We start from the raw sequence: 18448 nt of genomic DNA, 5'->3' as shown, positions 1-18448 counted from the left end.
AAAAGGAAACGCAACTATTTGCTTGCACGAGTGGACAATATGTCATGCATAGCATACATGCAAAATCCTAGACTTCCTAGACATTCATCAGGTTGATGAACCCGATGAAGACCTTTTGGGTCGAAACGTGGTTCGTTTAATAAATACACTACTGGGAGCGGATGGTGTGCGGATCATTTTATCCAGCACCCGTCTAGAATTCACTAGAATGTGTGCATCATCCTTGAACAGACAACTCCTCTTTAAGAGTGTTAGAACTAAAAGGAGTAATAGTATTGTAATGAGTAATTCTATAAGTCATACATAAATGCTATCTAAGTCTACATAAGTTGGGCCTAGGTTGTCGCGGCTATCGGGCAAGTGCTACGGGCCATGATGGGAGTCTGAAGAGGTGGGTTTTCAGACTACGGTGGAAGATTGGGAGTGAGGCTGCAGTTCTGATTGTAATGGGAAGTGCATTCCATAGTTTAGGAGCCAGAGGCGAGAAGAGTTTGGTACTTGTGGAGTGTTTCTCAGCGTTTTTAGTGAAGGTACTTCCAGCTTCCCTGCGTTGTCTGATCTGAGTGCGCGGGAGGGTTTGTAGGGTTCGATCAGACTTGCAAGATATGGGGAGCCATACCTTTGGTTGCTTTGAATGCCAGCGTTTTGTATTCTGTGCGGGCAGCGACTGGGAGCAATAGTCATGTTTTGACAAGACTGTTGTCTGGATTAGGAGCTGGGCTGACTCCTACTCGTCGTATGTTATAGAGGTTCCTGGCTGTTGGGACAGACGTTACCAAGGCGTTTTCTACGGGAATAGTCAGCTCCCACATGGGGCAAGACTTACTGTAGCTGGGAAGAAGAGAAGCTCAGTCTTGTCTGGGTTCAGCTTGAGGTGGTTAGAAGACATCCACTGTGAGATGTCAGCCAGGCATGCAGTGATGCACTCTTCTACCTGAGTAGCGAAGGATAGAAACAGTTGCATGTCATCGGCAGAGCAGTGATAGGATAGATTGTGAGCAGTGATGATAGTGCCCAGAGATTCAGGGCTCCATCTCGCACCAGGAGCCCTATTTCCATAATTTGGGGATTGTCTAAGAGGCCTTCCCCCATAAAAAAATGCTATCTTGTGCCACCACCTAAATCCTTAAAACACCTCCGCTGACCGCTACCCATTACATAATGCATAGGTGTGGTTTGGGCGTTACGCAATTTAAACCAATCAGTGTCCCAGGTGCCATTGCCTTTAAGAGATCTATTATCAATAATCCATTATGAGTGGGAAGCAGCCTGGGCAGCATGTAGTGCTTCATTGTTCGAAATCAAGTTTGAAATCATGTTCCCTCAAAAGGACATGGATAGGCCTGGATAGGCCTATACACAATATGTCATGTTGGATGTGTTGTCATGCTGTATTGTGTTTGTAAACCTTATCATCAATCATAACTTTTAACAGCGTTTATTCATTGTTGAGTTTTCAGAGATGCACTTATTATTGAATGTGTTTATTGAGATAAGTGTGAAGCATTTAATACTCATTTAATACTCCTCTGAGGGGTGGAGAGTGAGACAGAGAGTGAGACAGGTTTTGTCCCTGGGATTGGCTTGGGGTGCTGTGCTCCACTACCAGTGTTGGCAGATTGTTTTTTTTTAAGATTAAGATTAGATTTTGGCTTGTCTGCCTTTATTGATAGTATCATGTGAAAATAGACAGGAAAGAGGGAGAGAGAGAAGGGGAGAGACATGCAGCAAAGGTCATCATGAACGGGAATCGAACATGCGGCGCGCTGTCAGGCCAAAGCCTATGTGGCATTTGCCTGGACCACTTGGCTAGCGGGCGCCATGTTGGCAGATTTTACAAGAGAAATAAGCAACTAGGTATATGAGAACAAGCCCAAAAGAAGCGACTAGGCCACATGAGCATCAGAGAATAGACAAAAAAAGACTATCTCACAATGTGTCGGGAAACGCAGGAATGTTTGAGAACCACTGGGTTAAACAACAAGAAAGCAGGCCCAAATAAGCAACTGCACCTTAGAAACAAGCCAGAAAAAACACAACCCAGAACTACCAATATATATTTACAAGCGAGCAGACATGGCAACACTGTCCCCTACTCACCTAAGAAGTGACAAATGTGAGGTTTGCTGTGATAATAAGCCCGTGCAAATCAGGTGACTGAATGATTTGCTCATCTCCACTGACCAATAGTTAAACCCAAGCGACTTAAAGAGAAAACCACAACCAAATGTCAGGTAAATTCTCCGGAAAGACTGACACCACCTGTAAAATAAGAGCTACATACCAAACTCATCCTCACTCCTAATTCCTACCAAGAAAATAGAACATAAAATGTGGAATGTGTCATTTAAATGTATAGTTGCAATGATTTAATTGTACAGATTATTAAAAAAGATTGAATGGAGTTGGATGTTTATTTCCAGTTAATTTATGTAAATATGATCCAATAGCAGTTGTTCCATGTTCACACGAGATCTGTGGTAAAGGCATTTTGTGTCACACATTCTTGGTATGCATCCCTGTGTAAATAAGCCTGCGTCCACCACACAATTCATCACAAACACGCAGACAGAAGGCACAGGTTACAGGAGGACAGTGAGGGGAGCGGCCCTGTACATCAAGGACTTTGGAGCTTACTGGTGAGCGACAGTGATCCATCATCTAAGCTCAGGTATGACTCCAATTATCCCTTCATCGCCAGTGTCCTCCTGCTTAGAGGAACTGGCTATACGGTATACTGATTGATCCTGCTTTTCAAGTGCTCTTTTAAACAATAATAATCCATCTGATCCCTGTCCTTGCTTCTTGTGTCTCATCTTCAGCATGGCAACATCAGCTGTCAAACGGTTGCTTCTGTGCTTGACGTTTGGACTCACTGGCTGTCAGAGTTCACCTGAATGGTTTCAGAACATCTCGACCAATATCTTCAGTTTGCCGGGGGATATTATGCTTGGAGGTCTCTTCCATATCCGCCAGGCCACCGCCAGCATGGCTCCAAGAGTGGAGCCTAAAGATATCCCTTGCGACAGGTAATATCATAGTCGTAGAAGTGAAGATGATATTTTGCTTTCTGTTTTTTAAACTTGTCACAATACATCATAGTTTTTCTCAAGATTAGGGCTTCCAACTATCGATTCAACTATGAATTATGTTTCAGATTCTGATAAACACAACGCATCAACAACGCAACGCTTTGAATAGTTTAAGATCAATTAAATCGATTAGTCTGATTAACCACTTCAACCCTGTTATACAATAGTGTCGGGTGAAAACAGTATTTGTATACAGTACTTTTAACCGTCATGTAACAGTGTGTGCTCCTAATTTCTCTGCTCTGCCTGCGGCCCAACAGTCTGGATGCTTATGGACTGGGTCGGGCTCTTGTGATGAAATACGCAGTGGATGAGATCAACGCCGACCAGATGCTTCTCCCGGGCATCAAACTTGGTTATGAAATCTTAGACACGTGCAAAGAAACGGCTAACATTTTGAAGCCCACTCTCCTCTTCCTCACCGACAAAGCCACCGAGGAGTTGGCCGTCACTTGCAATTATACCGATTATGAGCCCAGGGTGGTAGCTGTAATCGGCCCTTCCAGCTCAGACCTGGTTGCAGTTGTGGGAAAACTTCTGGGATTCTTTCTGATGCCAATGGTATGTTCATACTGTAAATACATACCAGGCAATACACAACAGAAACAAGAAGATACTTTTGATAGTCAAATACAAGCGCTTAATTATAAAAGGGGTATTAACCTGACTCATATGGCGGAGTCAAGTTTAAAATGCATCTCCGCTTTTCTTTTTTCATGCTTTTTTCTATTCATAATTTGCATCACAGTAGCAGCATTTCTAAGCTGCACTTTAACCTGTTAAACCGTACATACCTAGTTGACCGGGGTACCCCAGGTGTCTATAATTGGCCCTCGCAGCATGTTGCCAACACGTTGTGTACTTGTAGATCTTACATTTTTAGCTGAACGAATGCTCCCGTACTTTTGCCAAATGTTCACGTACTATTATGATGTCCCGGAAAGGGACGCAAGGATTCACGTGATTAATATTGTTCCGTCTTTAGATCAGCTATGGTGCCACCAGTGAACAGTTCAGCAACAAGAAGCTCTATCCCTCCTTCCTGCGGACGGTGCCCAGTGACAAAGGCCTGGCTATCGCCATGGTACACCTGCTAAAGGAGTTTAAGTGGAACTGGGTGGCAGTGGTGGGGAGCGAGGGTACATATGGACGCCATGGCAAGCAGATGTTCTCCCAGGTAGCGCAAGATATGTCCATCTGTGTGGCTTACGAGGGAATAATACCAGTGTACGATGATCCTGTGACAGGGGTGAACACCATCCTGGACAAGATCCAAGCAAACAGTGTGCGAGTGGTGGTGCTCTTTAGCACCTCTAAAGCAACTAAGATCTTCTTCAAAGAGGTTAGTGAAACGGAGCACTGTGGTTATGCCAGTAATAATTTTTTGAACAAATGTCAAACCCATTGAACAATTCACTGATTTGAGCCAGTTTTTGCTTATAATAATTTTGATGTGGGGCGCCCCAGTGGCCCAGCTGGCTGGTAATGTCTTCTAAATCCTAACAGTTTTTTGAAGAACATAATATGTTGTTTCTATATCTTCTAGTTTTTTATGTCAAGTACCCAAAATAAATATACTGTATATAAAGATCTCGTTGTTCCAGGGACCTCCAGAAGCAAATATTTGAATTAAAAATGTTCACTTTAAATGAAATGGGCGAACACTTCAGGGGACCAAGTAAAGAAGTAAATGAAGTATAGGATTTTAGTAATAAAATAATTGTATTTAATTGTATTAGTTAACACAAACTATATACATTTGCATTTAATTTGTATCTTTAACTATTAGGTTATTAGGAGGAATTTGACTGGTGTGTGGATTGCCAGTACAGCTTGGGCAGTCGCTGATCATGTGAGCACCATCCCCGATATTCACAAAGTGGGCACAATCATTGGATTCACAGACAATAACCAACCCCCACACTTGCTAAACAGCTACACCCTGGAGCTCTTCACCAAAATAAGCGAGGAGAAGAAGATGCCTGGCCCTGCTTCTGCGTCACCGTTCCGTGATCCCTGCCCACAGTGCTGGAGCCTGTCGCCCGCAAACATCAGCCTGGTGGAACATCGCTCGGTGCAGATCACAGCTTTTAGCGTGTACGCTGCCGTCTACAGTGTGGCGATGGCATTGCACGCTATGCTGGGATGCAATACCACCAGCTGTATGTGGGGTGCTGACAGGGAGATCAGGCCCTGGAAGGTGATATGAGTTTATAACTGAACTGAAAATACAGTACTTAACTACAATTAACCTAGAATTTCTATTTTGGGAAAGTTATCATATGGGCAATTTCTTTTATATGATAAAAAAGAAAAGAAAAAAGAAATACAATATACATTTTTAAAAGGTTTTCATTCTCAGAAAATGGCAAAACATTTCTAAAGTAGCTGATCTACAAGTTTAGAACGTGTATCATTGTGGTTATTATTTACGTCTTCATTCGTGTTTTTTAATAAAATCTTTTGCAGTTGTTAAAAGCGTTTAAAAAGGCTTCCTCCGCGAATGGAACAATAGACATTAAGAGAACACATGTAGTGTTTGACGAAAACGGTAACCCAGACATCGGATACAAGATGGTGGAATGGGTCTGGACAAACGGTACTTTGGATTTCATAGATGTGGGAACCTTCCACAAGACCCTGTCTGTAAACCATACCCTTTTCAAATGGCACACTCCAAATTCAGAGGTAAAATATGTCTTATATTCTAAACAATTCAACGTAAAGCAAGATTTAAGATCAAATCCCATTGAAGTTTGCATAAAGCAAGATATGAGATTGCAGTGAATCCCATTGAATTGACGTTACTGGTGTGCTGTGGTTGAATATTTAATGCTACATTCTACTTCTGTTGTCCCGACGTCTGCAGGTCCCTCTGTCCACCTGTTCAGCAGATTGCAAGCCTGGCCAGGTGCGCAGGGTGAAAGGCTTCCACTCTTGCTGTTTTGACTGCATTGACTGTATGGCAGGCACTTACCAAGCAAATAGTGGTAGGTGATTGCTTTTAGACTTTAGAGACACTTTGCAAATAAGGAAGTCTGAAGTTCTCTCAGCCTCAGATTTCAAGTACTGTATGTCCTATATCGATGAACCAACATCAAGGCTAATTACTTTGGTGCTCCAAGTATTTTTGTCCCTAATTATAATACTATGTATTTATTTGTTTTCATGTCAAGTCCAACAGTCACAGAAATTGCAATTATTTTGAGTTGACTCAAGCCCTCACTCACTGCTTTGGAGAATGCCATTTTCTATTCATCCGATTTATTGTTCTCCCCGAAATTATAGTAAATGCAAACCACATCTACCGTTTGGTGATGGTAGCTGTTTTTTCTGAGCAAATTCCCTGTCCTGCCTCCTGACTTATAGAAGACATCGACTGTACTGCGTGCCCCAAGCACCAGTGGTCCCAAATCCGCAGTACTAACTGCACTGAGCCTACCTTTGATATCTTATCCTGGGAGCAGCCCGAGTCTGTGGCATTGATGGTGGCTGGGGCCGCGCTGCTGGTGTGTCAGGGGTCAGTGGGGGTCCTGTTCCTGAAGAACAGAGGGACTCCACTGGTGAGTGCCTCTGGAGGAGTCCTGAGTGGAGTGACTCTGCTCGGCTTGATGGGAGGTTGTCTCAGCCTGCTGCTCTTCCTGGGCCACCCAGGAGACCTGGTGTGTCGTCTGCGACTGCCAATCACCTCCATCTTTCACACGGCGGCCCTCTCCGTCATCTTGGCTGTCTCTCTACAGGTCAGGAACCATGTCATGACAGGGTAAAGAAAATCAAATGCATTAGAATACATGTCTGACTGCTGTTAATCTTTTTCCACAGATATTTTATGTGACAGAGTTCCCCCAGAAAGCAGCCTCTCACCTGGATACAATAAGGGGTCGTGGAGGCTGGCTGATTGTTCTGGTGTGCTGTAGTGTGCAGGCAGGGATGTGTGGTTGGTACGTACAGACAGAACACTCATTCTCCTTGCACATGGCCAAAATGAAAATAAACTTTTTTAACGCATTTCTGTCTTGCCCAAAAGAGCAATATATGGGCCTTTATTTAATGCAAGGCCTCAATCTCGGTTTATCTCTGCTATCATTCATGTGCACCTTCATGGCAGTGAAACCGGTCCGACAGTACAACCTAGCCAGGGACATCACCTTCTCCACCCTCATCTACTGTGTGGTTTGGGTGGGTTTTATCCCCATATATACTGGTTTGGCTCCTAGGCTAAGCTCCATAGCCCATGTATCTTTCAGTCTGGGAAGTATCGTTGGTTTAGTGGCTGCCTATTACTTCCCAAAATGCCACTTGCTGTTGAAGAAACCTGAGCTCAATTCCTCAGAGCACTTCCGTGCCTTCCTTGAGGGTGCACCAGCAATACCTCAGGAGGAGACTAGCACACCTCCACCACAACCTGTATCAGAACCCCAACCAGGGCTAAACTAATGACGAGCAGTTTCTTTGTCACAATTATTCAAGAAGCCAGAATAACATACATTGTCATATCGTCTCAGGTGGATATGTGTGCTGTGGACTAAGATGTTTAAGACGAATGTTCGTGTCTCCACTCATGCCAGCTAATGCTATGTTATTTTCTTGGCTTTCACTAATTTGTTGTGTTGTGAGGGAATTTCCTGTTGTCCACCATGTGCTTTTGTTTACACCTTTGTCTTCCCTTCTTCATTTGCCCCCCTCCTCTACCTCTAGTCTATATCATGTGTTTCAGTGTGATTGTGCGTTGTGTTCACTCCTATCCAGTTGACCTGTGCATTATGCCCTGCCCTCTGCTGAGAAAATACTGCTGGTGATAAAGCATAGCAATTCATTTCGCCATTAAACTATTGGGCAAGATTGAGGGGAGTCATACTTTGGTTAGACTTAGCAAGTTAGCATTGGTTAGACATAGCATTGGTCCGACTGGATTAAGGTTGGTGAGGGCCGGGTGCGTTAAAACGACCCGGATTGAGGTCAAATATTTATTTTTTACTGCATGCAGTTTGATGATTTCTCTCTTTTTTGTCAAAATATTCACCATGGAGAACCCAGAGTGGAAAATAAAGAATATGCCTGAATAAGTTCAGCGTGTCTGTTATTGTGTGGGTGGCAAAATCAGCTACTTTACCAGGAAATGTAGAAAGTGTCTCCAGAAATCCTCCTCGTATGCGTGCAGCAGGCAGTGAAAGGTGGCCTCTAGTGGCAGTTAGGTGCAGGCGTGCAGCCTAGGACAGGTTATTCTGAGGACATGGACATCACGTTTACAACGCAGGTTGGCAGCAGAGGAGCCCGCGGGAAGCAAATAACAAAGTAGGGTGCTAGGCGCTAGCACTAGCAGTGCATTTCTTACTCCAAAAATGCCAGAACAGAGCACATACTGTGCTGTGCCTGTGAGTGTGAGTCTAGCCTCGGAAACCCAGACGTTTTTATTTACCTGGTGTGTGACTGACTGCCTGTCTGATCCAGCCAGCCAGACTAATTGAGTAAATTGACTGACTGACGTTTGCTATCTAAAAGTTAGATTTAGTAGTCACAGATCCCTTATCTTTTATCATTTTGAGGAGGCAACTTGACTTGTCCAAAATGTATCAGAGATATATGTGGCAGAGGTAATGTATCCTAACTATACATATAAAAGTCCATTTGAAGCAGCTAATAATTTAAAAACGCTACCTAGTTTAATGAAAAACTTTGGAGTGAACGGCAGTCCCCTGGCAACCAAGTAGCCAATCACAGCGTGACCGTCTCTGGCTATGGGGTCCGGAGCCATGGTCCGGACTGCTTAGCAACGGTTGCTACCAACAGAGGAAGCTACAGTAGACCTCACCTCAGGAGGTTATTTGGCAATTATTGCTGTAGGTACCGGTACGCTGATTTTTGTGTGTGCTTGTGCTAAATGAATAATTGATTTATTTAATCAGAATAAAAAAGTAAGTAGCTACATTTTAACTTTATGAAGCATGTATAACTTTTTAATGACATTTAAATGTAATTTTGTGTATATTTGGAATGGATTATATCAGAATCAGATTAGTTTACAGCAATAGCAGAGGCAGGCACATACTTGAGCTATGGTGTTAATAATACCGTACATTTACACATCGTAATAGTTATTTCATGAACCATCCATCAGATATAAGCTAGATGTTGATGTCCATCATTCCCCACAAGGTTTTAAATGTACTGTACATTTTCAACAGATATACAGCAGCTGTTTGTAACAATGCCTCGTGGATTAAGATCGGCCAGAAGTGCTCACTCGGACAGCAGTGAGCAGGATATTGACGGCATAGGTAAATCGGTATAGTTGATGATGCTGCTGCTGGCTATGGTTCACATTATCCTATATATAGTCACTATTAGTCAGAGATGTTTTGATTCATACAAATGATACAATAGCCTATGCATAGCTGCTGTAGATTTACTGGAGTATATACTTTGTCAATCAATGCATATGTATGACGGCTACAGTGTTCACATGGCCTCCTTTCAGTGACAGAGATGTCCAAACTCCAGAGACAGTTCAGGATCTTGGATGGAGACCGGCAGGTCTACAGCATCCAGGCCCAGGAGAGCATCCGCAAACAACGGTGAGACACGCCATTATGTTTAAGGCTTCAAACTGTACAGCAGATCTACAAGCTCATAATGGTTCAACACGTTGTCTAGATCTGCTATTTAAAATATTTTTCAATTTTTCAATTAAAATAATAATAATTGACAAAATTGACAAAAATGTTGAACATTGTCGTTAACACATCTGTAATAAAAATGGTTAAATTGCGACAGTCTGAATATGATCAGACTGTTAGTATTTCCCAAAAGGAAATGCATGTATTTATTTCAGTTTGACCAGAGGCATGGATTGTCGCGTAGCCCGACAACTATTCCACAATCTCTGAATTTGAAAATTGTGGGAAGCAATTGCGAGACTAGGATTAAAACATATCCCACATATCCCCATAAAAATGTATGACCAGACCAGAGGCATGGAACCTCCTACCACACACACACACACACACCCCCACACCCCAGAAAATCGCACCCTGATTATGATCATCACTCTGTGTTTGTATGTGCTTCTCATCTAATGTTTGTGTGTGTGTGTGTGTGTGTGTGTGTGTGTGTGTGTGTGTGTGTGAACAAAAGACAGGAGATAGACAGGCTGCGGACAGAGCAGGAGGAGATTCAGCGAAGTCTTTTCGTGTGTGACAACGTGTCCCGTCGACAGCAGGACAGCGAGCACACCCAGTGCCTGCGTCTGCTGCTGGAGCAGAGGGACGAGTTGGACCAAGAGTTTGAAAGAGAAAAGCAATGTCAGTTAGAGCAAGAGCACGAGGTGATATTACGCTTCAGTACTCAGTACTAGGGCTCGGCAATTAACTGAAAATATATCCAAACCCATATTCAGAACCAATAACCAACCTAATATTTCTTGCTCATGTAGGTTAATCGCATAATCGAGAAACAGGGTTTTTGTTGTTGTTATACATCAGCGATATGAATTGAAAACATTCTAATAGATTTTTTTATAATCAACTAAATCGATTAAAAGTCTGATTAAACATTAATTTACATTTGTATTATACTTGTCTTGTGTACAAAAAATAGCCTGTATCATCTGTTAGCTGCATGCACCGATAAGCCATTCGTATAGCTACAGACACAAAACATGAGGCCACATATCTGTGATGTGAGTAGATCTCCACCGTTGAGAAGAATCTGGTGGAGTATAGAAAAGAGGGCTGCAGCACAAGTGACAGACAGAGGTCCGAAGCCCGGCAGACCCAGAAGGCCCTACGCACCCTAGAGAACAAACTGGACAGAGTAAGTAACAAGGCCTGCCATCAAACCATACATTAGATAAATCACTAGTGGTTTGGCCTTAAGCGCTTTACCCTTTGACAATGAATACCTGCATGAATGCTATGTAGGATTCTTGTTATTTGTGTTGTGTGATGCAGGCCCTGGCTTGCTTCAGTGAGCAGATGACCAAAAACAGCCACCTGAGAGATGAGCTGGAGAGTTTACGCAAGGAGCGCGTCCATTTCCAGCAACTGCGCCACAGGCTAGACAAGGTCAGAGGTCACACCGCAGATCCATCCAAAAACAAGTTTAAACAAAGACATGGATTGCATTTGAACCTGTTATTTTTGTTCACCTGGAATTTGCAACATTAGAGCGGTGCCCGCATATTTTCTATACTTTCTGAAATAATTAACTTTGATTTAAAAATGTAAGTCAATAATGGGGCTCAGATCGAGCTGAAACCTTGAGTCATACTTCATACATACTGTAGATATGTCATAGAAAACTGCATTACAGGCTGAGACTGTTCAGAGATTGGAGCAACAACCCACAACAAAGTTTAATGTAGTATTTCTGAAGTGAGAATGACTTTATGGTCCAAAGTTGTAAATATAATTTTAACCAGAGCAGGATTTTTGACTTGGCTTCATCTGTAATGTAACAGGAACTGCAGGAGACTCGCAAAGTGACTGGGGAAATGATAAATGTGTCGACGGCTGCTTACGAGGCCAGGTGAGGTTTCACAGCGAGACAATCAACAGATTGAAATTTAATTGAAATTGGCTTGAAATCAAATGTGGCTAAGGGTGTTTTTTTAATGATGACTTTCCAAGGGTGGAGGCTCAGTCGAAGATGACCATGATAAAGGAGAAAGCCGTCAAGGACGTGGCCCAGTACAATACGGAGATAAAGGAATCTGAAAGGGTTATTGCACATGAGCGGCGTCTCAAAGAGTTCATGACCACCAAGTGTAGTGAGAGGACCAGCCCAGACGATGGCCTGGATACTGGACGTAGACGAGGTAAGACAACAAGAACATAGAGAACATAAGATGCAATATTTGCTTCTGTTTTGGCAGCATACGATAATGGTAATTGATTAACTATGGCAATTGTGTACAGCAAATGCATCTTTAGTTAACCAATACCACTCATTTTCAACATTGAACTATGTCATTAATATACCTTAAGTCGTTGTGTGGAAATAATAAAAAGTCCCCCCCTTTCCGTTTAGCCTAGAACTGGTCTAAAACAAGGCCAAAACTTGGTGCCATGTGATCAGTGACATCACAATGGTGTACTCTGCACTCTGCAACAACTCTAAGGTAATTAATGACATGGCATGTAATTGAAAATTAGTGGTATTCCCCTTTAATACATTTTATTGACTGCAGTCACCCAGTGGGCTGTACTTGGTCCCTTCCTTTTCCCCCTTTACACAATTTTCTTTGCCCAAAATAGCCAATCTACAAGCTCACTTGTAGATCAGCGTTTTGTTGAACGCTTACCTATACAATATTTCCACTGGATGTCATCATGACACAGGTTATTCTGAAGAAACGGGTTTACGACAACGCAGGTTTAAACTCATCTCCGCAGCAGAAGCAAAGCCCAGGGGAAACCAACACGTAGGCACAAGAAAGGGGATGATAGGGTTCATGTGGTTAAAAGATTATCCCCAGGCTGCATGGTCATGGTCAACAGTGTTGTCGCCCATTGCTAGAGGCACAAACAAAACCAATAGCGATTATGCACATCCATAAATCGAGTGGCAAAGTGAGTTTAGCGTCATTTAATGCAATCACATCAGGACTTTTGTATTTAGATGTATGGGGTGTCAAGTCCAGAAAGTAGGTTTTTTTGCCACTCGGTAGGCGTTCCCGCATAACTTCTGGCTAAGATGATAATGTTACACGCATACCCTCTATAATCATTCCTGTGTGTGGTAGTGTCTGAGCGGAAGAGGACAGACTCTGGGGCGGAGTCGGTGGAAACCCTGGAGGAGGTGTTTCAGAGAATCCAGGCAGTGACTGGAGAGGACGACCTGGACATGGTGGTCAACAGGTTCATCCAGGGTCAGTCCCACACCGACAACATAAACCCTTACATGAGTGTTACATCAACAGTGTACCTGCAGTTGAAATCCCTCATTACTGACTTTACTTCTCTTGTGTTGTTTATCTGTGCAGTCGAGGACCGTAACTTTGCACTCTTCAATTATGTAAATGAGCAAAACAATGAGGCCGTGGCATTGAGGGATCAGATAACCCAGGTGTGTATTTACTGTACTGTACTGTACAGTGTTGCACTGTAACGGCACTGTCTGTGTAGGTACTGTACTTTCCATTTGACTACCGGTATGTGTCTTGCTCATGAAAGCAATGTTATGTGTGCTTGGTGAAGACCCAGGCTGAGATGGAGCAGTTTCGAGTTGAAGATTTAAAACAGGAGCAGCAACATCAAGCTTCGCTGAGAGACATCGATGAGAACCACAAAGAAATGGAGGCACAAGCAGGAGAGAACGAAGCACAAGCTAGTGTCACAAGCACAACCCTGGAACAGATCAAAGAAGGTTTAGCCTCTAATGATACTCAAACACACATACACACATACACACAAGCTACAGGATTTGATTCTATAAACATTCTCAAAGTGGGGCCCGGGGAAATTATGGGGTCCTTGAGGAGTTCCCCTAACAAAATTAGGAAAACTTTAAAATGTTACCCTATTTTATATTTCTGCTAATCGAAAATAGCCAATCTACAATCTACAAGCTCACACCACGACTTAGCAAAAACAATTACAGACAAAATATAGCCTAATAATACTACTGTACCGTAAATTGCCATTGAATTATTGTCACTCGAAAAGTAACTAGTAGAGTTAGCTTGTTTGGAGTGTTTGAGACTACAATGGAGTTTTTTTTAACCAACACACAATATGGTCAATAGCATTGATTCAATGATTTATGAAAAACATTAATTAAAGCTTTTATGTTTTTAACTTTTTAACGCAGATGGATTTATCTTTGTTTTTCTCCCACTACTAGAGGTGAACAGGATCTTGTCTAACATGGCATGTGACCGCTCGGCGATGGAGGACACGTTGGGCTCCTCTGCAGGGATCATGTCCTACCTGGGTCTGGTGGAACAAAAGACCAATGAGCTGCTCACTGTTCAAGCCTTCCTCAACTCCAAGGTCACCTATTCACGTCTCTGCTCTTATTAACCAGTGAAAAGTAACTCTACTCAGGGGTCATCGCCATGCCGGCATGTGATGGACACAAACTTTATTTTTTGTCATGAGCATATGAAATGAGCGGTCAATAATGTTACCAGAAGCACCTAAATATATTCTAATCCTAATGATCCACTATGGCAATGTGCTACACATTTTAAAACAATTGTATTTCTGCATTATTAGATCCTATTCTGAAGAAACTCAGGTGGCAAACAAGTCAGTCACTGTATACTGGCTGTATACTGTAGTCGTGTTCGTGTATAGTGTCTGTATACAGGAATCAATGCAACATGGTCTAAATATATTTAATGTTTCGGATTTCAATAATTGGGTATTAAGTTTTGCCACGGATGTGTACGAACACATTGATGTACGTCCTCTGCCCTACAGCCTCCTCATTTTTTCCTTCTCTTTGCCGAAAATAGCCGTGTCAAAATGGGACACATTGTGAGCATGTAAATCTGTTATCATTGCTGAATAGAATAGGGATGATGGGATTCATGTGGTTAAATGTGTATGTAAAACTCATTATAGGCCTATGTTTGTGTACTTGTGTAGATGCATTTTGGTGCTATGCTTTATTCTTCTGTGCAGTCTAATGTCTCTCCATCTGTCTGTGTCTTATAGGATATTGATACGGACTATAATCCAAAAGACCTGGTCAAGTTTCTGTTGGGTCAGAATCCTGAAATGCTGAGGCAAAGTATTACCATTCAACCTCCAGTCAGCAGGTTTGTGCTGTGCTAGCTCCGTTTTCTCAAAGTTTTACTTGATTGTTGCCAAATTCATAAACGTGTTTAAAGACAAAGTGTGTGTGTGTGTGTGTGTGTGTGTGTGTGTGTGTGTGTGTGTGTGTGTGTGTGTGTGTGGCACTTCTCAGAGTGGACTATGATATAGTGGAGTCTCCTATCACTGACGATGAAGAACAGCCTCTCTCTCAGGAACAGCTACGCCAACGAATCGTGAGCGGTAAGTGCAACAAGAAGTGCAGGATTGATTGGTACGTTAATGTAAGGATTCGTTTATTTTGATTTATTTTGAATGTAGAAGTAAACGACACAAAGTGACGAAATCAAAGAATGACGGTAAACAATAAGCATAGTAGTCTTTGAGGAACACAGCCCTTTGCACATCATCTGATTTTGCTGAAATTATTCGTAGGTACATTGGACAGAAGAGTCAACCCAACAGGCAAGAACCAAAGGCTCCAAGATACTAAGTAACCTGCCCAACAGCAGACTGCATTCCCCTCGTCAATGGCTTCAAGCTACTAAGTAACCTGCCCAACAGCAGACTGCATTCCCCTCATCAATGTTAAGCCCAGTCTACACCCAATGATTCGCAACGGGACTAGTTGCAACTTGCAACCAGTTGCAGGAAATTGTAGTGGTCTGACATGTTGCAGGTCAGCGCATTTTTTGAATAATGTTGTAAGTTGTTGCAAGTGGCTTCAAGTTGTGACTAGTTGAATTGCGAATCATTGGTGCGGACTGGGCTTTAACACATCTACCTAGACTCCTTGGAGGTCTTGTCAGTGTGTGTACTTTAAACACAACACATCTACCTAGACCGGTGGTCCGGGGAAAATGGTGGGCCGGACATTGTTCTGCCAACACAATTGCATGATCGATTATTAAAATAAACATGATCTGAAAATGCACGCGACCCATATGACCACTTAACATGCAATCAGATGGGTGGGACGAGAACACTGAGATTTTCAATTGGGTCCTGGCCCGGAAAAAGGTTGAGAACCAGACTCCATGGAATGCCCTTGTCAACACATCTACCTAAACTCCATAGTCAATGTGAGCACTCGTACGTCATATGGCTATTTTGGAGACGCCATCCCTGTTAGCAAGTGCCGACATGGTGATTATAGCACTGCAGCACCTGCTTTTGTTGCCCAATATAAATTAATTAGGTCTAGCTAAACCATGATGTCTGATGGGGGAAGAAAAAGCTTCAATGGCAAGTTTGAATTGCAGACACGACGCAATTGCAACTTAATTTTTAACTTAATTGTATTATTTATTTGTACCACAACCTGTTACGCATCACAATAACGGTCTGTTACAGTTTCCATGTGATTTGTCTAGTTTGAACTAATTAGCTTTGGAGCCATAAAGACTGTCTTTTTCAGCCTCTGGAAACCAGCTGTCCTTTTGATGTGTGATTTGCCATCTGGCTTTCACTATGCAATCTATTCCACTCACAGCACAACTGTGTTCCCTTTTGGTCGGCAGTTCACTTCAATGCATCCTATATGCTGCTATGCTCAATCCAAGAGGTTGGGGGCAGCACATCCTTTTATAATTCTAATCATTATAAGATGTTGATTATGGATCCCTCCAAAATAAACTGGGGGACATTTTGGAATGAAATTTTCGAAATGTCATTTTTATTAAACAGTCTTTTGTATCTTATTTTTATTATAATTTCCTGGTGGAATTTGATGATTGAATCTAATTCACATTTCTGGCAGACAATGGTTTCGTTTTACAGTTTCATGCGGTTTATGTATAGTCATGGGGGAATTCCACCTCATTTAGAAATCACATCAGAATCATGTGTAATATTTCATTCTGAAACAGAAATAACAAATGTAGTAATGAGTAATCTAACCCTGTTTCCACATTTTAATGAATTTATCCAAACATCCTTTTATGTGGATGTCAATGGCATTCATTTGTACAAGGAACAACTTCCTCTTCACTGGAGAAAAATGTACAGTAAGATAGGAACTGCTATTTTAAGGAAAGTGTTTTTTACCTTTAACATTCAAGCTCTGTAAAACAACTAACAAAGAGTGTTACTATAATTAGATTTGAACCACTTGAACTCTGCTAGCATTCCTATTCTGGGCATTTCATAATAGGCTAACATTGAGCAAAAATAGACAAGCATTTGGCAAAAATAGCAGCTTTGTGCATTGTGAGCTTCTAGATTGTTGTCGAAGAAAAATGGAGGGGGCCTCGTATAGACCCTTGGGGGACCCCGGCCTATAGGGTTTAAGTGGGTTAAAGTTTACATAATGATGTAATGCTTTTTTATCCAATATTAAATAGTTATGGATGACTCACAAAGAGCACACAAATGTATATTGTCATTGTAAATAGCATTTTGTTAAGGATTATGATTTTGTCCAGGCTGCTTGTGACACCAGTGCATTTTGGGAAGTGAAACTGCAACTCTAAACATTTATGACTCGTTTGGCTCAAGATAATCGTCCCTGAGGCTCAACTGTGTGGCAATGAAAACAGATTATCAAAGATAAAAGGGCACTGTGAAAAAGCAGGAGGGAGAGAGGGAGAGAGAAGAGATGGAGGCTCTGCTCTCACTTAGCCCCCTCCACTTCCCAACAAATTCTCGGTGCACACGGCTCACTGCATTGCCATAGAAACCTTCTCTTTAATCACAACAGAACCTCATTTCCTGCTCCTGACAAAAGGCTCCTCATTGCCTGTGGAGACCGCTTGCCAGTGGTGTAAAGTAACTAAGTACATTTACTCAAGTACAATTTTTAGGTATTTTTATTTTACTTTACTATAGTATTTCCATGTTTCAATACTTTTACTTTTACTTAAATCTCAGAGGCAAATATTGCACAAGTTTCAATACTTTTACAATTTACAATCTCTGAGGCAAATTTTTACTCTCTGAGGCAAAACTTTAGTTATTGTTACTTTGCACATTTTGATTATTATTACAAAATAAACCACTTCAGCCCTATATATTTTGGCCATTTGAAATTGTTGCTTTAGCTAGTATTTTCAAAAGAATTGTATACATTTGAAATCTTGTGAAACAGGACTTTCTGCATAAATGAGTACTTTCTGCTTTTGTACATTTTGAGGTTTTGTACATTTTGAAGTTTTGTACATTTTTACATTCTGAATACTAGACTATTACTTGTAACAGAGTATTTCTACCTTGTGGTATTGCTACTTTTACTCAAGTAAAAAATGTTACTGTCGCCTACAATAAACCATGAGGCCCGAGGCCCACCTCCCTCCGTAAGCCCTACCTACCGGCAGACCACCAATACTCAACCTCCTTACCCCCACCCATGACAAGCTTATTCCTTTCTTTCCTTTTCTGCCCCTTTGTCTAATTCTCCCTCATCTCTTCTCATGTACATAATTTTTGCATGCTGAAATGCTCTCATCTAACTCATATAAACTCCTGTTCATCGGTCACACTCCTCTATACAACTTATCAAGTGCACAACAGTGCTGGTCGATATTTCTCTGTCACCAGGCCTTCACTCTCTAAAAGCTCTCTGTAAGCAACCGCATCATGGTATTGTGCTCTAAGCCGTTT

General features: G+C 42.0%; 2 protein-coding genes across 2 annotated transcripts; both read left to right on the top strand.

The window, feature by feature from the left end:
- Window positions 1-2511: 2511 nt before the first annotated feature.
- Window positions 2512-7156, top strand: LOC308334165 (taste receptor type 1 member 3-like; the record flags this gene model as incomplete). Its single annotated transcript, XM_080790769.1, has 9 exons — window positions 2512-2639; window positions 2823-3029; window positions 3353-3653; window positions 4078-4434; window positions 4882-5292; window positions 5562-5780; window positions 5962-6082; window positions 6560-6832; window positions 6915-7156. 9 exons carry the CDS (start codon window positions 2512-2514, stop codon window positions 7007-7009), a joined length of 2112 nt encoding a protein of 703 aa, XP_080646895.1. The 3' UTR covers window positions 7010-7156.
- Window positions 7157-8846: 1690 nt separating this feature from the next.
- Window positions 8847-16558, top strand: odad1 (outer dynein arm docking complex subunit 1). Its single transcript, XM_080777642.1, has 15 exons — window positions 8847-8932; window positions 9278-9370; window positions 9571-9667; window positions 10227-10416; window positions 10779-10904; window positions 11042-11155; window positions 11551-11618; window positions 11720-11907; window positions 12835-12960; window positions 13075-13157; window positions 13289-13457; window positions 13935-14083; window positions 14753-14856; window positions 15006-15094; window positions 15287-16558. Exons 2-15 carry the CDS (start codon window positions 9301-9303, stop codon window positions 15346-15348), a joined length of 1635 nt encoding a protein of 544 aa, XP_080633768.1. The 5' UTR covers window positions 8847-8932; window positions 9278-9300; the 3' UTR covers window positions 15349-16558.
- The last annotated feature ends 1890 nt before the right edge of the window (window positions 16559-18448 follow it).

This window comes from Protomyctophum bolini (assembly GCF_963924005.1).
Source record: "Protomyctophum bolini genome assembly, chromosome: 2".
Classification (NCBI taxonomy): domain Eukaryota; kingdom Metazoa; phylum Chordata; class Actinopteri; order Myctophiformes; family Myctophidae; genus Protomyctophum; species Protomyctophum bolini.
The sequence above is the reverse complement of the archived record's forward strand: the minus strand, read 5'-3'. Positions and strand labels throughout refer to the sequence as shown.

What these genes read in the sequence shown, in the direction of transcription:
- odad1 (XM_080777642.1), top strand. Translation starts at nt 9,301, where the DNA reads ATGCCTCGTGGATTAAGATCGGCCAGAAGTGCTCACTCGGACAGCAGT. An exon ending in GGATACTGGACGTAGACGAG is followed by an intron (nt 11,908 to 12,834) that starts GTAAGACAACAA and finishes TGTGTGTGGTAG; the next exon opens with TGTCTGAGCGGAAGAGGACA. An exon ending in CCTGGAACAGATCAAAGAAG is followed by an intron (nt 13,458 to 13,934) that starts GTTTAGCCTCTA and finishes TCCCACTACTAG; the next exon opens with AGGTGAACAGGATCTTGTCT.